The 21,219-nt window shown below is 45.0% G+C and overlaps 1 protein-coding gene across 7 annotated transcripts in view; it reads right to left on the bottom strand.

Annotated features, from left to right (window-relative positions):
• LOC118393640 (kinesin-like protein KIFC3) overlaps positions 1–21,219 on the bottom strand; it is a 64,347-nt gene that overhangs the window by 14,362 nt on the left and 28,766 nt on the right. For 4 of the 7 annotated variants that reach the window (XM_035786511.2, XM_035786508.2, XM_035786509.2 and 1 more), the window contains exons 2-3: positions 9,692–9,812; positions 7,792–7,943 (exon numbers count right to left, since the gene is read on the bottom strand). In XM_035786511.2, the coding sequence (XP_035642404.1) occupies positions 7,792–7,943; positions 9,692–9,773 (234 nt within the window). In that variant the 5' untranslated portion in view covers positions 9,774–9,812. Of the gene's footprint in view, positions 1–7,791; positions 7,944–9,329; positions 9,550–9,691; positions 9,813–11,039; positions 11,133–21,219 lie in introns of those variants that run through there. The other 3 variants (XM_052461942.1, XM_035786514.2, XM_035786513.2) reach the window with 3 other exon arrangements.

Below are 21,219 nucleotides of genomic sequence, written 5' to 3'. Positions count from 1 at the left end.
GTGACTTGCTATATAAAAGCAGCAAGACAGGCCTCCAGTTACTGCTCGATTGAACATTAGAATGAGAAAAACGAGTGACCTAAGCGACTTGGAGTGTGGTATGATTATCGGTCCCAGGCTCGCCGGATCCAGTATCTCAGAAAAAACGGCCGCCGAAAAACATCCAGTCAGCGACAGTCATGTGGGCGAAAACAGCTCGTTGATGAGAGAAGTCGGAGGACAATGGCAAGAATCGTGCAAGCTAACAGACGGGCCCACAGCCAGACAAATAACTGTGCAGTGCAACTGTGGTGTGCAGAACGGCATCTCGGGAACACACAACTCGTCAATCCTTGTCACGGATGGGCTATTGCAGCAGACGACCACACCGGGTTCCACGACTATCCACTAAAAACAAGAACGGGCTCCAGTGGGCATGTGATCACCAACACTGGACAATTGAGTAGCGGATTCGTTGGACCAGGCTCTGTTTTTCCCAGTTCCTGTTGTGTCATGCTGATGGCAGATTCAAGATTTGGCGTAGGCAGCACGAGTCCATGGACCCATCCTGCCTGGTGGCAGTGGTGTGGTGAATGTCTTCCTGGCACACGTTAGGTCCCTTGATACCAATTGTGCAACAATTGAACGCCACAATTTGAACATTGTTGCTGACCAAACCCAATATAGTATCTTTGGGATGAGATGGCATGGGACGTTCACAGCATGACTGTACCTCTGTCCAATCTGCAGCAGCTGTGTGATGCCATCCCTGTAGAACATTTGACACCTTGTAGAATCCATGCCCTGGAGAATTCAGGCTGTTCTGGAGGCAAAGGTTGGTCTGACACGGTACTAGATGGGTGTACCTAATCAAATGACCGGTGTAATTCACCTAATCAAGGGGTTGATGATTAATTGAAGATTACAATCAGGTGTAGTAGTTCTGGAATAGATCAAATACATGGAACTGCATGGGGTCCCAGAGAAGAGGTTTGAAAACCACTGGTCTATACAACTAGACTCGGATGCAGAGTTTAAACTGCTATTCTACCACCTACAGCCATTCAAATCAGACTTAAGAAACTACTACATACAGAGACTAGAGGTCGACCGATTAATCGGAATGGCCAATTAATTAGGGCCGATTTCAAGTTGTCATAACAATCGGAAATCTGTATTTTTGGGCACCGATTTTATTTAACTAGGCAAGTCAGTTAAAAACACATTCTTATTTTCAATGACAGCCTAGGAACGTTCTGCCTCGTTCAGGGACAGAAAGACAGATTTTTACCTTGTCAGCTCGGGGGTCCAATCTTACAACCTTTCAGTTAACTAGTCCAAAGCTCTAACCACCTGATTACATTGCACTCCACGAGGAGCCTGCCTGTTACGCGGTAAGAATGCAGTAAGCCAAGGTAAATTGCTAGCTAGCATTAAACTTATTTTATAAAAAAAACATTGTTGCACCAATGTGTACTTAACCATAAACATCAATGCCTTTCTTAAAATCAAAACACAAGTATATATTTTTAAACCTGCATATTTAGCTAAAAGAAATCCAGGTTAGCAGGCAATATTAACCAGGTGAAATTGTGTCACCTCTTGCGTTCATTGCAAGCAGAGTCAGGGTAACAGTTTGGGCCACCTGGCTCTTTGCAAACTAATTTGCCAGAATGTTACGTAATTATGACATAACATTGAAGGTCGTGCAATATAACAGGAATATTTAGACTCATGGATGCCACCCTTCAGATAAAATACAGAACGGAATAAACGTTTTGTTTGAGGTGATCGTTTCCAGATTTGACATAAGGCTCGTATTTCTGTGTGTTTATTATAGTTAAGTCTATGATTTGATATTTGATAGAGCAGTCTGACTGAGGGGTGGTAGGCAGCAGCAGGCTCGTAATAGTCAAAGGTATATGGTTTAGAGAGAAATAGTCAACACGTGTGTGTCACTTCCGGGTTGGAGCGAGCGGTCGCATTCGCACTTCGCTCTGCAGGTTGTATAACTTTTTCATTACATTTCATTATAGTACAACGGTTTGATTTGTCTAATCTTAGCAATTCTTCTTAGCTAGCTACATAGCCGTCCTTGTATCAGAGATAATTGCATAATTATCGTATTTCGTCGCCCTAACGTAGCCTTCACTGCTATTCGCCCAGGAGCTAGCAAACGCTAGCTAACGCCCACAGATTAGCATCACTGTAGTGCTATTCACTCAACTGAACGACTTGATTAGTTTAGTGTTAGCTAGCTACACAGCTGTCTTTGTTTCCAAGATAATTGTGTAGTTTAGAGTGTGTAGTCTTGGAGTGATTATCTTAATTCACTGAGGTTCGCTAGCCAGCTATTTGTCGTCCTTAACTTAGGAGACTCTGCTAGCTAGCCAACAGCTAACAGCTAGCCAACGTCACCACACACACGTTACTGAATCGAATTCAACAACCCGGTCAGGTAGTATCACATTTTCATTTCATTACAGTACAACGGTTTGATTTGTTTGATCGTAGCTAGCTACATAGCTAGTTACATAGCCGTCTTTGTTCCAAAGATAATTGTGTAGTCTAGAGCGATTTCCTAGGTTAGCTAGCCAGCTATTGTCGTTCTTTTAACGCAACGTAACGTAAACAACACTGCTAGCTTGCCAGCTAGCCCCCGAATAGTAGCACTGTAGAAACTATTACACTCAACGGAACGACTTGATTAGTGTAGTGTCAACAACGCAGCTACTGCCAGCTAGCCTACTTCAGCAGTACTGTATCATTTTAATCATTTTAGTCAATAAGATTCTTGCTATGTAAGCTTAACTTTCTGAACATTCGAGACGTGTAGTCCACTTGTCATTCCAATCTCCTTGCATTAGCGTAGCCTTTTCTGTAGCCTGTCAACTATGTGTCTGTCTATCCCTGTTCTCTCCTCTCTGCACAGATCATACAAACGCTCCACACCGCGTGGCCGCGGCCACCCTAATCTGGTGGTCCCAGCGCGTACGACCCACGTGGAGTTCCAGGTCTCCGGTAGCCTCTGGAACTGCCGATCTGCGGCCAACAAGGCAGAGCTCATCTCAGCCTATGCCTCCCTCCAGTCCCTCGACTTCTTGGCACTGACGGAAACATGGATCACCACAGATAACACTGCTACTCCTACTGCTCTCTCCTCGTCCGCCCACGTGTTCTCGCACACCCCGAGAGCTTCTGGTCAGCGGGGTGGTGGCACCGGGATCCTCATCTCTCCCAAGTGGTCTTTCTCTCATTCTCCCCTTACCCATCTGTCTATCGCCTCCTTTGAATTCCATGCTGTCACAGTTACCAGCCCTTTCAAGCTTAACATCCTTATCATTTATCGCCCTCCAGGTTCCCTTGGAGAGTTCATCAATGAGCTTGATGCCTTGATAAGCTCCTTTCCTGAGGACGGCTCACCTCTCACAGTTCTGGGCGACTTTAACCTCCCCACGTCTACCTTTGACTCATTCCTCTCTGCCTCCTTCTTTCCACTCCTCTCCTCTTTTGACCTCACCCTCTCACCTTCCCCCTACTCACAAGGCAGGCAATACGCTTGACCTCATCTTTACTAGATGCTGCTCTTCTACTAACCTCATTGCAACTCCCCTCCAAGTCTCCGACCACTACCTTGTATCCTTTTCCCTCTCGCTCTCATCGAACACTTCCCACACTGCCCCTACTCGGATGGTATCGCGCCGTCCCAACCTTCGCTCTCTCTCCCCCGCTACTCTCTCCTCTTCCATCCTATCATCTCTTCCCTCTGCTCAAACTTTCTCCAACCTATCTCCTGATTCTGCCTCCTCAACCCTCCTCTCCTCCCTTTCTGCATCCTTTGACTCTCCATGTCCCCTATCCTCCAGGCCAGCTCGGTCCTCCCCTCCCGCTCCGTGGCTCGACGACTCATTGAGAGCTCACAGAACAGGGCTCCGGGCAGCCGAGCGGAAATGGAGGAAAACTCGCCTCCCTGCGGACCTGGCATCCTTTCACTCCCTCCTCTCTACATTTTCCTCCTCTGTCTCTGCTGCTAAAGCCACTTTCTACCATTCTAAATTCCAAGCATTTGCCTCTAACCCTAGGAAGCTCTTTGCCACCTTCTCCTCCCTCCTGAATCCCCCCCTCCTCCCTCTCTGCAGATGACTTCGTCAACCATTTTGAAAAGAAGGTCGACGACATCCGATCCTCGTTTGCTAAGTCAAACGACACCGCTGGTTCTGCTCACACTGCCCTACCCTATGCTCTGACCTCTCTCTCCCCTCTCTCTCCAGATGAAATCTTGCGTCTTGTGACGGCCGGCCGCCCAACAACCTGCCCGCTTGACCCTATCCCCTCCTCTCCAGACCATTTCCGGAGACCTTCTCCCTTACCTCACCTCGCTCATCAACTCATCCCTGACCGCTGGCTACGTCCCTCCCGTCTTCAAGAGAGCGAGAGTTGCACCCCTTCTGAAAAAACCTACACACTCGATCCCTCCGATGTCAACAACTACAGACCAGTATCCCTTCTCTCTTTTCTCTCCAAAACTCTTGAGCGTGCCGTCCTTGGCCAGCTCTCCCGCTATCTCTCTCAGAATGACCTTCTTGATCCAAATCAGTCAGGTTTCAAGACTAGTCATTCAACTGAGACTGCTCTTCTCTGTATCACGGAGGCGCTCCGCACTGCTAAAGCTAACTCTCTCTCCTCTGCTCTCATCCTTCTAGACCTATCGGCTGCCTTCGATACTGTGAACCATCAGATCCTCCTCTCCACCCTCTCCGAGTTGGGCATCTCCGGCGCGGCCCACGCTTGGATTGCGTCCTACCTGACAGGTCGCGTGGCGAGAATCTGTCTCCTCACCACGCGCTCTCACCACTGGTGTCCCCCAGGGCTCGGTTCTAGGCCCTCTCCTATTCTCGCTATACACCAAGTCACTTGGCTCTGTCATAACCTCACATGGTCTCTCCTATCATTGCTATGCAGACGACACACAATTAATCTTCTCCTTTCCCCTTCTGATGACCAGGTGGCGAATCGCATCTCTGCATGTCTGGCAGACATATCAGTGTGGATGACGGATCACCACCTCAAGCTGAACCTCAGCAAGACGGAGCTCCTCTTCCTCCCGGGGAAGGACTGCCCGTTCCATGATCTCGCCATCACGGTTGACAACTCCATTGTGTCCTCCTCCCAGAGCGCTAAGAACCTTGGCGTGATCCTGGACAACACCCTGTCGTTCTCAACTAACATCAAGGCGGTGTCCCGTTCCTGTAGGTTCATGCTCTACAACATCCGCAGAGTACGACCCTGCCTCACACAGGAAGCGGCGCAGGTCCTAATCCAGGCACTTGTCATCTCCCGTCTTGATTACTGCAACTCGCTGTTGGCTGGGCTCCCTCCCTGTGCCATTAAACCCCTACAACTCATCCAGAAGGCCGCAGCCCGTCTGGTGTTCAACCTTCCCAAGTTCTCTCACGTCACCCCGCTCCTCCGCTCTCTCCACTGGCTTCCAGTTGAAGCTCGCATCCGCTACAAGACCATGGTGCTTGCCTACGGAGCTGTGAGGGGAACGGCACCTCAGTACCTCCAGGCTCTGATCAGGCCCTACACCCAAACAAGGGCACTGCGTTCATCCACCTCTGGCCTGCTCGCCTCCCTACCACTGAGGAAGTACAGTTCCCGCTCAGCCCAGTCAAAACTGTTCGCTGCTCTGGCCCCCAATGGTGGAACAAACTCCCTCACGACGCCAGGACAGCGGAGTCAATCACCACCTTCCGGAGACACCTGAAACCCCACCTCTTCAAGGAATACCTAGGATAGGGTAAGTAATCCTTCTCACCCCCCCTAAAAGATTTAGATGCACTATTGTAAGTGGCTGTTCCACTGGATGTCATAAGGTCTATGCACCAATTTGTAAGTCGCTCTGGATAAGAGCGTCTGCTAAATGACTTAAATGTAAATGTAAATGTTAAAATTCCTGTAATAACTTGCAGCTGAACTTGAAAGGGGTTCCTTCGTTATTTTACTGTTCATGTCTTCCATAGAGAATGTCTTGATCTACTTTAAGGTCTGTGTTTCGTGCTTAAACCGCCTCTGCGTTTTGATACCCGTGTAAATCTCACTAGGATAAGGTCATATTTTCATAAATCCACTCTACATATGATCTTCGCTTATATTTAGCCAATATTGATCCGAGTTACTTTGTCCTATGGATATCTACACAGTTATAAAATTGGCAAGGTGGTGTAAGCCTACACGAAACACAGACCTTATTTTAAGTTAAGTGAATCTAAAAATATCCTATGGAATAAATGATTTTGCTAGAAGGTGTCATAGCAATTATGACTCGCACTTTGGTAGTCAATTATTACCATGCCCATTATTAAAATAGGATTTCCTGCATATAGAAATTACAGTTTTTGTTTTCAACATTCATCATTCATGTTATTTGAGACTAAATATCTATATATAATATCTATATATATTGTTTTAATATATATTTTTTAAATTTTTATTTTAAAATCGGCCAATTAATCAGTATCGGCTTTTTTTTCGGTCCTCCAATAATCGGTATCGGTGTTGAAAAATCATAATCTGTCGACCTCTAACAGAGACACGCAGAGACAGAAAGAGCGACAGAGAGCGAGACAGATCTAACTAGACTGTAGAGAGAGCGAATGAGGACATTACATAGGCAGATGTCCAGGAACAGGTGACCTTCTGTGGATGAAAGCGGGATGTGGGAGAGGAGAGAGGGATGGGAAGATGTACAACAATGAAAGGTGTAGAGGAGTGGAGGAAGACAAAAGCGAAATGGCCGATGAGGTGAAGGAGAAACAGCACAATGAATGGAATATGGAAGAAATGCAATGATTTGTTGAAGAGACAGACTGCTTTTTGCATAAGTTCCGCGCGTGTCCAGTTAAAAGCCACGCGTCAAAAGGCAACGGACAGCACAGTCATCTTTAATCTGCAAGACCTGTCGCTATGAGGCGCCAATGTAATTTTATGAGGTGCTGATGTGAGCTTTATGACTCAGCACTGGGGCTGTCAACTGTCATAGGGGCAGATTAGGATGCTTGTCATGAGGCGTTGGGTAGAACAGTGCAGAATACCCACACCTGAGGGATCTACTACAAAGCAAGATCAATGACTTAGCCAGCTAACTTGGCTAAATATTCTGAGTTAACTTTTTATCGTACAGAAAAATAAGCTTGAAGTAGGCATGTCTGATTGACCCAACAGCCAAAAACATATTAGTTTATCTTTCCTAATGAACCAGAAAATCAGTACTTATTGTTGTTTATCTTTATCTTGTTTGTTTATCCAAGTTAGCTGGCTAACTCATTGATCCTGCTTTGTAGTAGACCCCTCTGTGCACAACATTGTGGAACGTTCTGATGGAAATATACTTTGTAGAACAGACAACAGGTGTGTTGTTGTAACAGTGTGTGCTCTACCCTGTGTTTTTCCAAAGGCAGACAAAGTAACACAATCCCAAACACACATGAAATGAAAATACAAGAGGGATACTATGCAGACACAGGATTCTCTGTTCTGCAGAGTACATACAGAGTAACAGGATAACGGGATAACGACAGCTAGGCTGTGTGTGTGTGTGTGTATTAGGCTGGTGTGTGTTAGAAGCCCATTAAAACCTGATCGATATCGACTGAGTCTCACTCCCCAGGGCTCTTACTGACCTGAACCCCCCACCAGTTTAGCCAGTGAAACCAGGACAAACAAGTGCCATGTTGGAAAAAGAACCACTAAAATGAACGATATGCTAGCCACATTGACCTAGTTAGTGTGTGTGTGTGCGCGCCATCTCACCTGTATGAGTAGCTGTTGGTCGTGGTTGTGCTGGCTGGTTTCTAATTGGTCAGTAGTGGTCAGAGCGGTGTGTTGTGGGAAAGCGGCTGCGGGTAGAGACAGGAAGGAGCAGTCCTCCTCACCATCACTCATCAAAAAGTCCACAGAGCTCGCTACGGACACACGGGAGGGACAAACAAAGTTTGGAAACACAAACACATACACTGTAGACTCACAGTTAAACACAGTACACAAACAAGCAACAAACAAGCCTGAGCCTAATGGGTTGATTATGTTCTTATCCACTGTGGCAGAGCTGATCCTGTATTCACTTGAGTCAGAAAACAGTCTATACATCTTTGTCCCTCTACCCTTTTCCATCTTATCCCAATCTCTCATTCCCCCTCTCTACCTCCATTTATACATGTGAGAGGTCATTTTCTATGGCCTGCTTTTCTCCCCACTTACCTTTCTCCCCCCTCTCCTTCCACTAACCATTATCATCTCCTCTACCCTCCCCTCACTTCAGCAAAGAGCGATTCTAGGCCTCTCTCCCCTATTTTCCCTCCACGACCTTCCAAGGTTCGCACAGACAGTACCATGGAAACAAGCACAGCTAGATAAGCAGTGTGATAACACAGGCCCCAGCAGGTGATACATTAACTCCATACAGGCCTGTTCACCTGTGTGTGTGTGTGTGTGTGTGTGTGTGTGTGTGTGTGTGTGTGTGTGTGTGTGTGTGTGTGTGTGCGTATGGGGGCCCAGTCTTATCAACCTGAGGACAATCACTGTACTACCGCACTGGGTCTATTCTACACACAATCAACCCTACAGTATGAACCTGTATTGACACACACACACACACACACACACACACACACACACACACACACACACAGTTTATTTCCAAATACACACGTAAGAGCAATTTAACTGAACAAAGCGCCTCATACATACAATGGATCACAGACTAAGGCAAACACACACCAAGAAAAATACACTTATTCAGCGAAGTAGTGCTTAAAGTATCCCCCACACAGTCCACAAATACATTGTGTGTACACGCTGCGCAAATCAGTTTAACACACAGGTTTACTCGTACCTCTGTAAGGCTGGGAAAAAAACAGCATGCATTCAGTAACTGATGACACAGCAGATTTACGTCCCAACATCGGAGTCACACACGTACAGACAAACGTACGATACATACACACAACCTCACACACACCATTAGGACACACATTGTTAAGTATTATACAACGGGACACGTTAACGCTACCATCCTCTCATTCTCTACCTTCTGCCCTCCGCTAGCAACATTGTCCCTTTCTCTCTGCCTCTTTCTTTCTCAGTCACTCTCTTGCTTGCTTTTCTGCACTAGCACAGTCACAGCTCTGCGGCTCCATCGTCACCTTGAGCAGTCCTGCAAGAGCATTAACGCAGAGAAACGCACACCCACAGACCGCTGGACACACACATGGACACATACAATAGGTCCAGTGTTTGCACTCCTGGCCCCTGAACTGTGGCTGTAAGGGGATCAGCTTTAAGATCTGTACCTGCTAGACGCACTCCTTCAGCTGAGAGTAGAGAAAGAAGCACACACTCACTCCTCACCGCTTTCTCAGATAGCTGGCATACACTCCTCCTTTCCCCTCTCCAGTCAGATACAATAATTCCTTCTCTTCTCCAGTATTTCCTGTTCCTCCCAGTTTCACTGAGAGGCACAGCTCATGGTAATCTGTCACACGCTCCTCTCCTCTTAGTAAGAGTCCTGTCAGACAGGCAGCACACACCTCTCCCATTCCCTCCCTCCCGCTCTTTGTCATCCCAAAAATGCAGCCACACTGGTTTAGTCCCACCCCTGTGTCAGAGGGACTTCCTTGCTGCCCAATGGGGTGGGCCTACAGAATCCACTTACCATCCAATGAGACGTCTTTCTTCCAGAGCTCCTGCAGACAGGGGGTGTGGCCAAGGTCCCAGGTCTTTCTTGTTCCGAACATGACCGCAGGGCTGAGCAGAGCACTGGGTCTCTGGACCGGCTAGAGAGAGACAGAATGAGATAGAGAGAAAACAGCGAGAGAGAGAGAAAAAGACAGCTTGAGATGTAAATATATCTTTCTATTTTTGTCACTTAGCAGACGCTCTTATCCAAAGCGACTTACACTAGTGAGTGCATACATTTTTCATACTGATCCCAGGTGGGAATCGAACCCACAACCCCGGTGTTGCAAGCGTCATACATGGGATTACATACACAGAGTGAGAGAGAGACAAGGGCGATAGCTTGTGGTCAATATTCCCTTTGTTGTAATTTCATTGCCATTATTGAGTTAATAGGTTCTTCTTTGGCAATATAAGATAACTTGTCATGCCAATAAAGCTCATTGAAAGTTCAGCAGTAGTGTCTGAAAGAGGAAAAAAAGACAGACAGTACGGTATTTGAGAGTGATTAGAGATAGGAGAAAGAGAGCGTTTGTGTGTGCATCTGTTTACACAGCGGGCGGTGGGAACAGCCTTCAGAGTTCATGGTGAAACAGGAGAAATGAGAAAGAGATGGACAACATTCCTGCATGAGTGATAACCACATTCACAGCCAATACTGGCTTGTATTCATTAGTCAGACACCATTTACTCCAAACAGAACAAACATTCTGCAACTATTAGCCAATTTCAGGTAGGTCCCTCCCTATGTCATTTTGTTTGCTTCAGCTTGGTTCCTAGTGAATACATCCCTGGTAACCAGTTACCGGTTTACTACAGCCACATGAATACTGACCAGGGACCGGTTCCCTGATAGCGATGGAACTTAAGCTTTTTTTTCATCGCGTGTAGTCTTTTAACGATGTATCGTTCCTAGAAAATGGCCAAACAGCTCACATACGTTTCCCAAAACACCACGTAGGGAAAACTTTCAGTGTGTCGATACTGATAGGATTGAGAAGGGGAAAAAAAAATGCAGCACTGCTCTCAGATCAGCTTTCTCCATTCAAATCTTACCTTAACATTGGGTATTATTCCACAATACTGACAATGGAACAGCTCCTAGAGAGATCACCTACAGTGCCTTCAGAAATTATTCACACCCCTTGACCCCTCAACATTTTGTTGTGTTATAGCCTGAATTTAAAATGGATTCAAATGTACTGTTTTGTCACTAGCCTACTTCATAAAGTCAAAGTGGAATTATGTTTAGATATTTTTTACAAATTAGTAAAGATTTTCTTAACAAGTCAAACTCACTGTGTGCAATACTTTTGAATGACTACCTGATCTCTGTACCCCACACATCCAAGGTCCCTCAGTTGAGCAGTGAATTTCAAAAAGATTCAACCACGAAGACCAGGGAGGTTTTCCAATGCCTTGCAAAGAAGGGAATCGATAGGTAGAGGAGTAAACATCTTAAAAGCAGACATTGAGTAAGTTTACATACACACTAATAATTCGATATTAAACTGCATGGCAGTAGGCAAATTATGCAATATTCATATAAACAACTTACTCTGCTGATCTTAAAATTGACGTGAGGTCAAAATCGAAGTAAGCATACGGCGATTACAATACCCGAGCAATCTTTCGAATTATTAGGACATGTAAACACCTTAATTGGCTTTCCAGCAGTGTATTTGATCTGCCAAGTGAGCCTCCCTCTTCAGTGTGACCGAAGTGTCTTCAGAACAACTGAATGTATGCGTTTTAAAAGTAGTTTTCACATATAACATTTGTAGGTCCGAACTCCGAATCAAATATGCTTCCTGATTTCTGATGTGTCAATGTAAACAGGATTATTAGGGAAATCTTTCTGGGAAATCATGTACACGTTTTATTTATACTATTATATTATCTGACAATCTAATTATTGTGTGCATATAACCACACTCATTGAATATCTCTGAGCATGGTGAAGTTATTACACTATGGTGTATCAATTCACCCAGTCACGACAAAAACAGGCGTCCTTCCCAATCTGTTGCCGGAGAGGAAGGAAACCACTCAGGGATTTCACCATGAGGCCAATGGTGACTTTAAAAATGAGCGTTTAATGGCTGTGATCGAAAACTGAGGACGGATCAACAACATTCAGTGGTGGAAAAAGTACCCAATTGTCATACTTGAGTAAAAGTAAAGATACCTTAATAGAAAATGGCAAGTAAAAGTGAGTCACCCAGTAAAATACTGAAGTAGTATTTGGTTTTAAATATGCTTAAGTATCAAAAGTAAACATAATTGCTAAACTATACTTAAGTATTCAAATTCAAACTCCAGATGAACTCCAGATGAAATCTCGCGTCTTGTGACGGCCGGCCGCCCAACAACCTGCCCGCTTGACCCTATCCCCTCCTCTCTTCTCCAGACCATTTCCGGAGACCTTCTCCCTTACCTCACCTCGCTCATCAACTCATCCCTGACCGCTGGCTACGTCCCTTCAGTCTTCAAGAGAGCGAGAGTTGCACCCCTTCTGAAAAAACCTACACTCGATCCCTCCGATGTCAACAACTACAGACCAGTATCCCTTCTTTCTTTTCACTCTTGAACGTGCCGTCCTTGGCCAGCTCTCCCGCTATCTCTCTCAGAATGACCTTCTTGATCCAAATCAGTCAGGTTTCAAGACTAGTCATTCAACTGAGACTGCTCTTCTCTGTATCACGGAGGCGCTCCGCACTGCTAAAGCTAACTCTCTCTCCTCTGCTCTCATCCTTCTAGACCTATCGGCTGCCTTCGATACTGTGAACCATCAGATCCTCCTCTCCACCCTCTCCGAGTTGGGCATCTCCGGCGCGGCCCACGCTTGGATTGCGTCCTACCTGACAGGTCGCTCCTACCAGGTGGCATGGCGAGAATCTGTCTCCTCACCACGCGCTCTCACCACTGGTGTCCCCCAGGGCTCTGTTCTAGGCCCTCTCCTATTCTCGCTATACACCAAGTCACTTGGCTCTGTCATAACCTCACATGGTCTCTCCTATCATTGCTATGCAGACGACACACAATTAATCTTCTCCTTTCCCCCTTCTGATGACCAGGTGGCGAATCGCATCTCTGCATGTCTGGCAGACATATCAGTGTGGATGACGGATCACCACCTCAAGCTGAACCTCGGCAAGACGGAGCTGCTCTTCCTCCCGGGAAGGACTGCCCATTCCATGATCTCGCCATCACGGTTGACAACTCCATTGTGTCCTCCTCCCAGAGCGCTAAGAACCTTGGCGTGATCCTGGACAACACCCTGTCGTTCTCAACTAACATCAAGGCGGTGGCCCGTTCCTGTAGGTTCATGCTCTACAACATCCGCAGAGTACGACCCTGCCTCACACAGGAAGCGGCGCAGGTCCTAATCCAGGCACTTGTCATCTCCCGTCTGGATTACTGCAACTCGCTGTTGGCTGGGCTCCCTGCCTGTGCCATTAAACCCCTACAACTCATCCAGAACGCCGCAGCCCGTCTGGTGTTCAACCTTCCCAAGTTCTCTCACGTCACCCCGCTCCTCCGCTCTCTCCACTGGCTTCCAGTTGAAGCTCGCATCCGCTACAAGACCACGGTGCTTGCCTACGGAGCTGTGAGGGAACGGCACCTCAGTACCTCCAGGCTCTGATCAGGCCCTACACCCAAACAAGGGCACTGCGTTCATCCACCTCTGGCCTGCTCGCCTCCCTACCATTGAGGAAGTACAGTTCCCGCTCAGCCCAGTCAAAACTGTTCGCTGCTCTGGCCCCCCAATGGTGGAACAAACTCCCTCACGACGCCAGGACAGCGGAGTCAATCACCACCTTCCGGAGACACCTGAAACCCCACCTCTTTAAGGAATACCTAGGATAGGATAAAGTAATCCTTCTCACCAGTTTAAATAATTGAAAGAAAAATGGGAAATTGTGGTACAATCCAGGTGTGGAAAGCTCTTTACATTTAATTATATAAATGTAACCTTTATTTAACTAGCCAGGCGCACCAGTTTGAGTGTGTCAAGAACTGCAAACGCGGCTAGGTTTTTCCACACGCAACAGTTTCCCATGTGTATCAAGAACGATTCACCACCCAAAGGTCATCCAGCAAACTTGGAAGTGGGAAGCATCGGCGTCACATGGGCCGGAATCCCAACGTGACACCGAAGGGCAAAAGAAAAGCATCCAACAACGTTTTATCTGTTCTACGAGTGGGCTGAGGCAGTTCTAAATAAACTTTAGAAACAATTGTTTTGAGAAATAGCACAGATTTAACGATGCTCCTATGAAGGCTGTAACGATGAACTTAGCCTTATGATGCTTGGAAAACTTGGTCCTGGTTGGCTAAATTCATCGTTAGAATCTTCGTAGGAGCATCGTTAAATCTCTAAGCTGTTTCCCCAAAACCATCGTTAATGTTGCACTTGAAAATAATCGTAATCTAAACGCCTGCCTCAGGCAGACCACTCGTAGAAAAGCTAAGAGTGTCATTAAGATGCGTTTTGCTCTCCCGCTTTACTTTGTACACTGATGATCTCCGCTAACCATCGAATCACAAGGTTTATCCATCTTTGTGACGACCGATAACGTGAGACAAAAGTTGACTACAAATACAAAGTTTCCAATGTTGTTGCAATTGATACAAAACAAGTGATGCATAAAAATATGCTTCAAATGAAAATCGAAATTACCGCATTAAAAAAATAAAATCGGCAGGCTATAGGCTTATTTCAGTCATATTGAAATATATTTAATGTTCAATTGATTTAATTATATTTTGCTACTTGTAGGCTACTGTCTGTAATGCGTCTCAATCCATTTCATCACTAGTAGTCTAACACGTGCGCTCAATGATGTGCCAAATCTGTGATTTTGTGCATTTTTATAGGCTAAGCATTAGAATAAGCCACACCAATATTTGCAGTCGTAGGTGGTGATATCGCTCTAGTAGCTGATCCGTTATCAGTATTGTGAAATAATTATAATGTTAAAGGTAAGATTTTAATGGAGAAAGCTGATCCGAGAGCAGCGCTCCCTTCATTTCGATCCTATCCAGTGGCGGTTCTAGCTTGTATGGCTCCCTGGGCGAACCCCCCCTTCAGCGCCCCCCCACCCAGAAAAAAAAGCACCATTCTGCACAAACTAATTTTTATTCAGACATTCAAAACACAAATAAATAATCATAACATTAAAAACTACACAAATATAAAAATATATACAAAAATAAGTAACAAAAGACAAATAGAAACCAATTGTAGTATATAAATACAAATAAAAAAAGAGAATACAATTATTCCACTATTACCCTATTGCTAACAAAAAACAGTAAATCGCACAAATACACAAATAGAATAACTTAGAAACAAGAGAACCTGATTATTACACCTTTGCACTTCAAACAAGAAACAAACTAAATTGCACAGTTAATTGCATTAGAACTGTACAAAGTTAGAGGTGCGCTATTTGATAGATTCACCCGCTCCCCTTACCTCGGGCTTCCAGTGGAGAGACCGGAGGTCAACCTACCCCTGCCCCTCTCCCCATCTCGTACTTCTGAGTGGGAGACCTTTCCAGCTAACAAACTAGAATCAGGACGCCCACTCCGACAAGGTTAATTGACCCACAGTGAAATATCATTGACGTGACGTGCAAATGAGCGATAGAAAACCGATCATGCAAATGTCACCATTCCGATTTTTGTGGGGGTTTGTGCTGGCGCCCCGTGCTGCCCCCGGCAAGATGCCGCCCATGTCGCCTATACCTAAATCCGCCACTGATCCCATCAGTACCGACACATGCTCCAACAACGCACTTAGAGACCGTTCTCTCTGCGTGATGTTTTGGGAAACTCATGTTACATCTTCAGATGTTGTAGGAAAGATTAATCATTAATAAAAAATAATTTAAAAAACACTCCGGGAAACCAGGCCCTGGACAGTTGGAGGTTAAGTAGCACATTCAGGTATGTACTGTATGTGGTAATGACATCGGGACATTAGTCAATGAAATGCCTGTATATTTTTTATTTAACCTTTGTCAGGCCATTCTGGTGGCTCTTTCCAGACTCTCCCTGGTCTGAGCCGGGGCACGAGGGTCAAGCCAATCAGACTACACAGGACTGACCTCAAACTGGTCAATACTGACCAAATCAGATTATACCGACAGTGATAAGCAGTTTACAGTTCACAGCCCCACACAGACTGCCCTGATATTAACGGAGTCAGTGGAAGAGTAAGGGTCAAGACACACACACACACTTCCATGTTGTACTACATCACCACACAACACACACAGCAATACAATACTATTCATATACATAAAACTCTGCACCACACACACGCCATATCAATTCATTACTCAACTCTATTCAATAGCTACACATTACAGAGTGGGATACAAAACATGTGAATGCACCCAGTGAGCAAATATAGCAATGCCTGCACAAAGAACCGGGCAGAAACGTCAAAACTCACACCTGTGTCTTTGGCGAGTCCCATGATTGTGTGAATGTGACCACTGATCGTGTGGTCAGTCTGGTTCAACCCTTGTGTGTATGTAGTTGTACTGACCGTGACCCAGAGTTGACCGTTCTGTCGGAGACATGGTGGGTCAGCAGGTCCAGTCCAGTGCTGCTGTATTAGCTAGGCTAAATCTCTCACAGCGGGAACTTCCCCAAAGTACTGGCCACATAGAACACAAGGAACTGTATTCAGCAAGTGTGTGTGTTCATCAATGTTCTGTATGTTGTACTGTTTCCTACAGCAGAATATCCAGAACAGTGGTTTACTGTAAAAAGGTCCTCAGAGCTCTTCCACAAAGTGCTACAATAGCTACAGTACTATACTAAGTTCGGTCCATACAGGGTCTATCCGGGATCCAGAGCCCATGGATGGATCTCAAGTAAAATGGGTCTTCCTTTCCTTTCCTCTCCTCATCTTATTTCCTTCATGTACACTGATGTGATGAAACTGGACAGCTAAAAGCAAATGCCTAATGTATGGAGTTGCTGTCACCGGTCATTGAGTCGTCACCTGTCTTCAGGTCAGACTATGGCGATGCACCAAATTAACTGGACCATACTCAGGGCCTCCATCTACCCTCCCATAGAGTGTATATCAGACTTCACCCTCAATCTATACATAATATAAGAACCAATCCTGTGTCCCTGAATGAAACCGTACCCTGTGTGCGACTCCGGAGGGAATCCGGTCCTGTGTGGAGTAGTGGTCTTTGTCTCGATCTCGGTCCAGCCAGCGTTTGTTGATCAGAGATCCCATCCAGCCAATCATCCTGCCTGCCCCTTAGCCAGACTTGTGGCAGCCACCCTCCTTCTACAGCCTGAACAACACACACTCTACCATGTGACCACTCTTACACACGCCTATGTATTCCAAATAACTCCAAATGAAATAATTAAACTTGAACACACCTGCAGTCCCTTCCCCAGGCCTGGCGGCCATCATAACATCCTCACTCTACAACCTGACCACACGCTTGGCATCCATAGAAAGACGTCGGTATCCGTAGCGACAGGCCATAGTTTACTAGCGGTATGTACAGGGTTAGGTCCCGCCCACAAACACACAGGAAACACAGAATGGACGTTGCCATTAATCACAGATCTAAGATCGGGTTATTTAACACCCCAACCTAACCTTAACCATTAGGCTGATTAAATAATACCTGACCCTGGACCAGTGGTAAGAGGCAACCTCTACCTTCTCCACTTATTTACCCATAATCCTTTAAACCCCACAACAGATGACCTCCTTCATAAACACCTCATCTTCCTCTGAGGAGAAGGATCAAGGTGTCCCTAACCACAGATCAGATCTATCAACAGGGACCCATCTTCAAATCCTAGCTTTTAATATTAGGGGGGAATCCAAAACTGATGTCATCATACTCTCCGGGGAGACTGGTGTGTTTACTTTAGGGATTTTGTCCTCACTTGTCTCCCCTTGTCCACCCCAACCTGCTGCTTCTCCCTCTGACTGCAGGAGAAAGGTGGGTGGCCTTTTGATCTCTGCTTCCTTCCCTCCCTCTATCACCTCATTTCCTCTCTTTCTACACTCTGAATTCACAGCTCAGAGCAAAGTGTCGGGAATGTTAGAGCCTAAGACGGTTGTGCCAGAAAAATTAAAAGCGTTCTCATTATTACAATGTTCCAGTGAGATCAGGCACCCCCTGTGGCTTTTCCTAAGTAGTAGAAAAGGAGTCGGTAGAGAAAAGTCATGTTTGTGTAGATCTGTGGTTAAAGGCAACTTTTACACTGAGCTTCTGATACATGAGGCGATACAGTATAGAGTTGTTGATGCCTTTGTGGTAAATGCAGTTCTCTGCCAGCCCCATAGAGGGTGTTATGAGCACAAAGGACAAAAAACAAAACAAACAAAAAAAGAGTAAAGTCACATCTTATCTGGTTATTTACTGCTTCCAGGGTATTGTCCTCACAGAAACATACACACACACCTGACAGGTTTCTAGGTTACCACGCTCTCCATGGTCCTTTGAGCACAAGGCATGGTGTGTAGGATAAGGTTACACACTCCTGTCGGCACTCTGCCTTCTATAGTATCACCGGTCCCCTCTATGCACCAGGAATATTGCAAAAAACTATTTAGCTCTAGTACAGTGGGTGATATCAATATGCTTGTGTGGGAGACTACTGTTGTGGAACAGGGGGATGACAGGAGGGGCTGGCTAGCTGTGAGGAGCTAATGTTGCACCCCCACCCCCAGCCAGTACTCTACCTCCTACTTTAACTAGTGTTTAGCTTCACCCTGCCAAAGCATAGCATTCTAATAGTTGATGACAGCACAGAGGAAGGGCTTAACATAAAGCAGAGAGGATAAGATGTGACTCCCCCCATCCCCCTGCCTCTCTCTCTCTCTTACTGTTTGTATATCCCTCCCTCAAGTATTTTCATCCCTCTTATCGCTCTCCTTTCATTTGAGTGTATCCTCTGAGTATCCCTCCCTACTCTCTTCCTCTCCACAGTATGTGAATCTCATTAGCCCAGTTCCAGTTGTCCCTGTTAAGACTGAGCTATATATAAACTAGTGTAAATATAAAATAGTATGTATGTATATATATGTATGCACACACACACACACACACACACACACACACACACACACAAACTACACCAGGAACTTGATAGTGTTATGATAACACTAGAATAATTCCCTGGAGATGCTGGGTTCATGTTTTACTGTTGTGCTCTCGTGGCTCATGAAGCCGGGGTACCTGAGCCAGGGTGTAGTGTGTTTCAATGATAATTCCCTGAGGAACAGTGGCTACCCTGAGAACACCTGTGTGTCCCCGCTAGTTTCTCTGCATATACAGTTGAAGTCGGAAGTTCACATACACCTTAGCCAAATACATTTAAACTTTTTTCACAATTCCTGACATTTAATCCTAGTAAAAATGTCCTGTCTTAGGTCAGTTAGGATCCCCACTTTATTTTAAGAATGTCAAATGTCAGAATAACAGTAGAGAGAATTATTTCAGCTTTTATGTCTTTCATCACATTCCCAGTGGGTCAGATGTTTACATACACTCTATTAGTATTTGGTAGCATTGCTTTTACATTATTTAAACTTGGGTCAAATGTTTTGGGTAGCCTTCCACAAGCTTCCCACAAAATTCCCAGTTAGGAGGAATGGGCCAAAATTCACCCGACAGAGCTGGTGTAACTGAGTCAGGTTTGTCGGCCTCCTTGTTCGCATACGCTTTTTCAGTTCTGCCCACACATTTTCTGTAGGATTGAGGTCAGGTCTTTGTGATGGCCACTCCAATACCTTCACTTTGTTCTCCTTAATCCATTTGGCCACAACTTTGAAAGTATGCTTGGGGTCATTGTCCATTTGGAAGACCCATTTGCAACCAAGCTTCAACTTTCTGACCGTTGTCTTGAGATGTTGCTTCAACATCGATTTTGTGAAGTGCACCAGTCCCTCCTGCAGCAAAGCACCCCCATTTGTTCCATCAGATCAGAAGAAATTTCTCCAAAAAGTATGATCTTTGTTCCCATGTGCAGTTGCAAACCGTAGTCTGGCTTTTTTATGGTGGTTTTGGAGCAGTGGCTTCTTCCTTGCTGAGTGGCCATTCAGGTTATGTCGATATAGGACTTGTTTTACTGTTGATATAGATACTTTTGCAGCTGTTTCCTCCAGCATCTTAAGGTCCTTTGCTGTTGTTCTGGGATTGATTTGCACTTTTCGCACCAAAGTAAGTTAATCTCTAGGAGACTGAACGAGTCTCCTTCCTGAGCGGTATGACAGCTGCCTGGTCCCATGGTGTTTATACTTGCATACTATTGTTTGTACAGATGAACGTAGTGCCTTCAGGCATTTGGAAATTGCTCCCAAGGATGAACCAGACTTGTGGAGGTCTACAATTTTTTTTCTGAAATCGTTGCTGATTTTTTTAAAAGTTAAGTTAAAATAAGTGTTCATTCAGTATTGTTGTAATTGTCATTATTACAATTTTTGCATTTTTTATTATTATTATTTTATATATATATATATATATATTTTTTTTTCATTTAAATTGGAAGATTAATTGGTATCGTTTTTTGGTCCTCCAATAATTGGTATCGGTATCGACGTTGAAAAATCATAATCGGTCAACCTCTAATTTCGACCCCCCTTTGTTCAGAGACACATTTCTGTTAGACATGTCTGTGGAACTTGTTCAGTTTATGTCTCAGTTGTTGAATCTTATGTTGGTACAAATATTTACACATGTTAAGTTCGCTGAAAATAAATGCAGTTGACAGTGAGAGGACAATTATTTTTTTGTTGAGTTTATTCATTCATATATATATTATAATATATATATATATATATATATATATATATATATATATATATATATATATAATTATCTATCTATCTATAAATACACACACACACACACAAATATACACACACATTGCTCAAAAAAATAAAGGGAACACTAAAATAACATCCTAGATCTGAATGAATGAAATATTCTTATTAAATACTTTTTTCTTTACATAGTTGAATGTGCTGACAATAAAATCACACAAATTATCAATTGAAATCAAATTTATCAACTCACGGAGGTCTGGATTTGGAGACACACTCAAAATTAAAAGTGGGAAACCACACTACATGCTGATACAACTTTGATGTAAATGTCCTTAAAACAAGTCAAAATGAGGCTCAGTAGTGTGTGTGGCCTCCACGTGCCTGTATGACCTCCCTACAACACCTGGGCATGCTCCTGATGAGGTGGCGGATGGTCTCCTGAGGGAACTCCTCCCAGACCTGGACTAAAGCATCCGCCAACTCCTGGACAGTCTGTGGTGCAATGTGGCGTTGGTGGATGGAGCGAAACATGATGTCCCAGATGTGCTCAATTGGATTCAGGTCTGGGGAACGGGCGGGCCAGTCCATAGCATCAATGCCTTCCTCTTGCAGGAACTGCTGACATGTTTTGGGGCAGTTGCTCGGCAACACGGACTTTCAACTCCCTCCAAAGA

Source organism: Oncorhynchus keta, chromosome 14 (assembly GCF_023373465.1).
Source record: "Oncorhynchus keta strain PuntledgeMale-10-30-2019 chromosome 14, Oket_V2, whole genome shotgun sequence".
Classification (NCBI taxonomy): Eukaryota; Metazoa; Chordata; class Actinopteri; order Salmoniformes; family Salmonidae; genus Oncorhynchus; species Oncorhynchus keta.
This window is presented reverse-complemented; position numbering and strand designations above follow the sequence as displayed.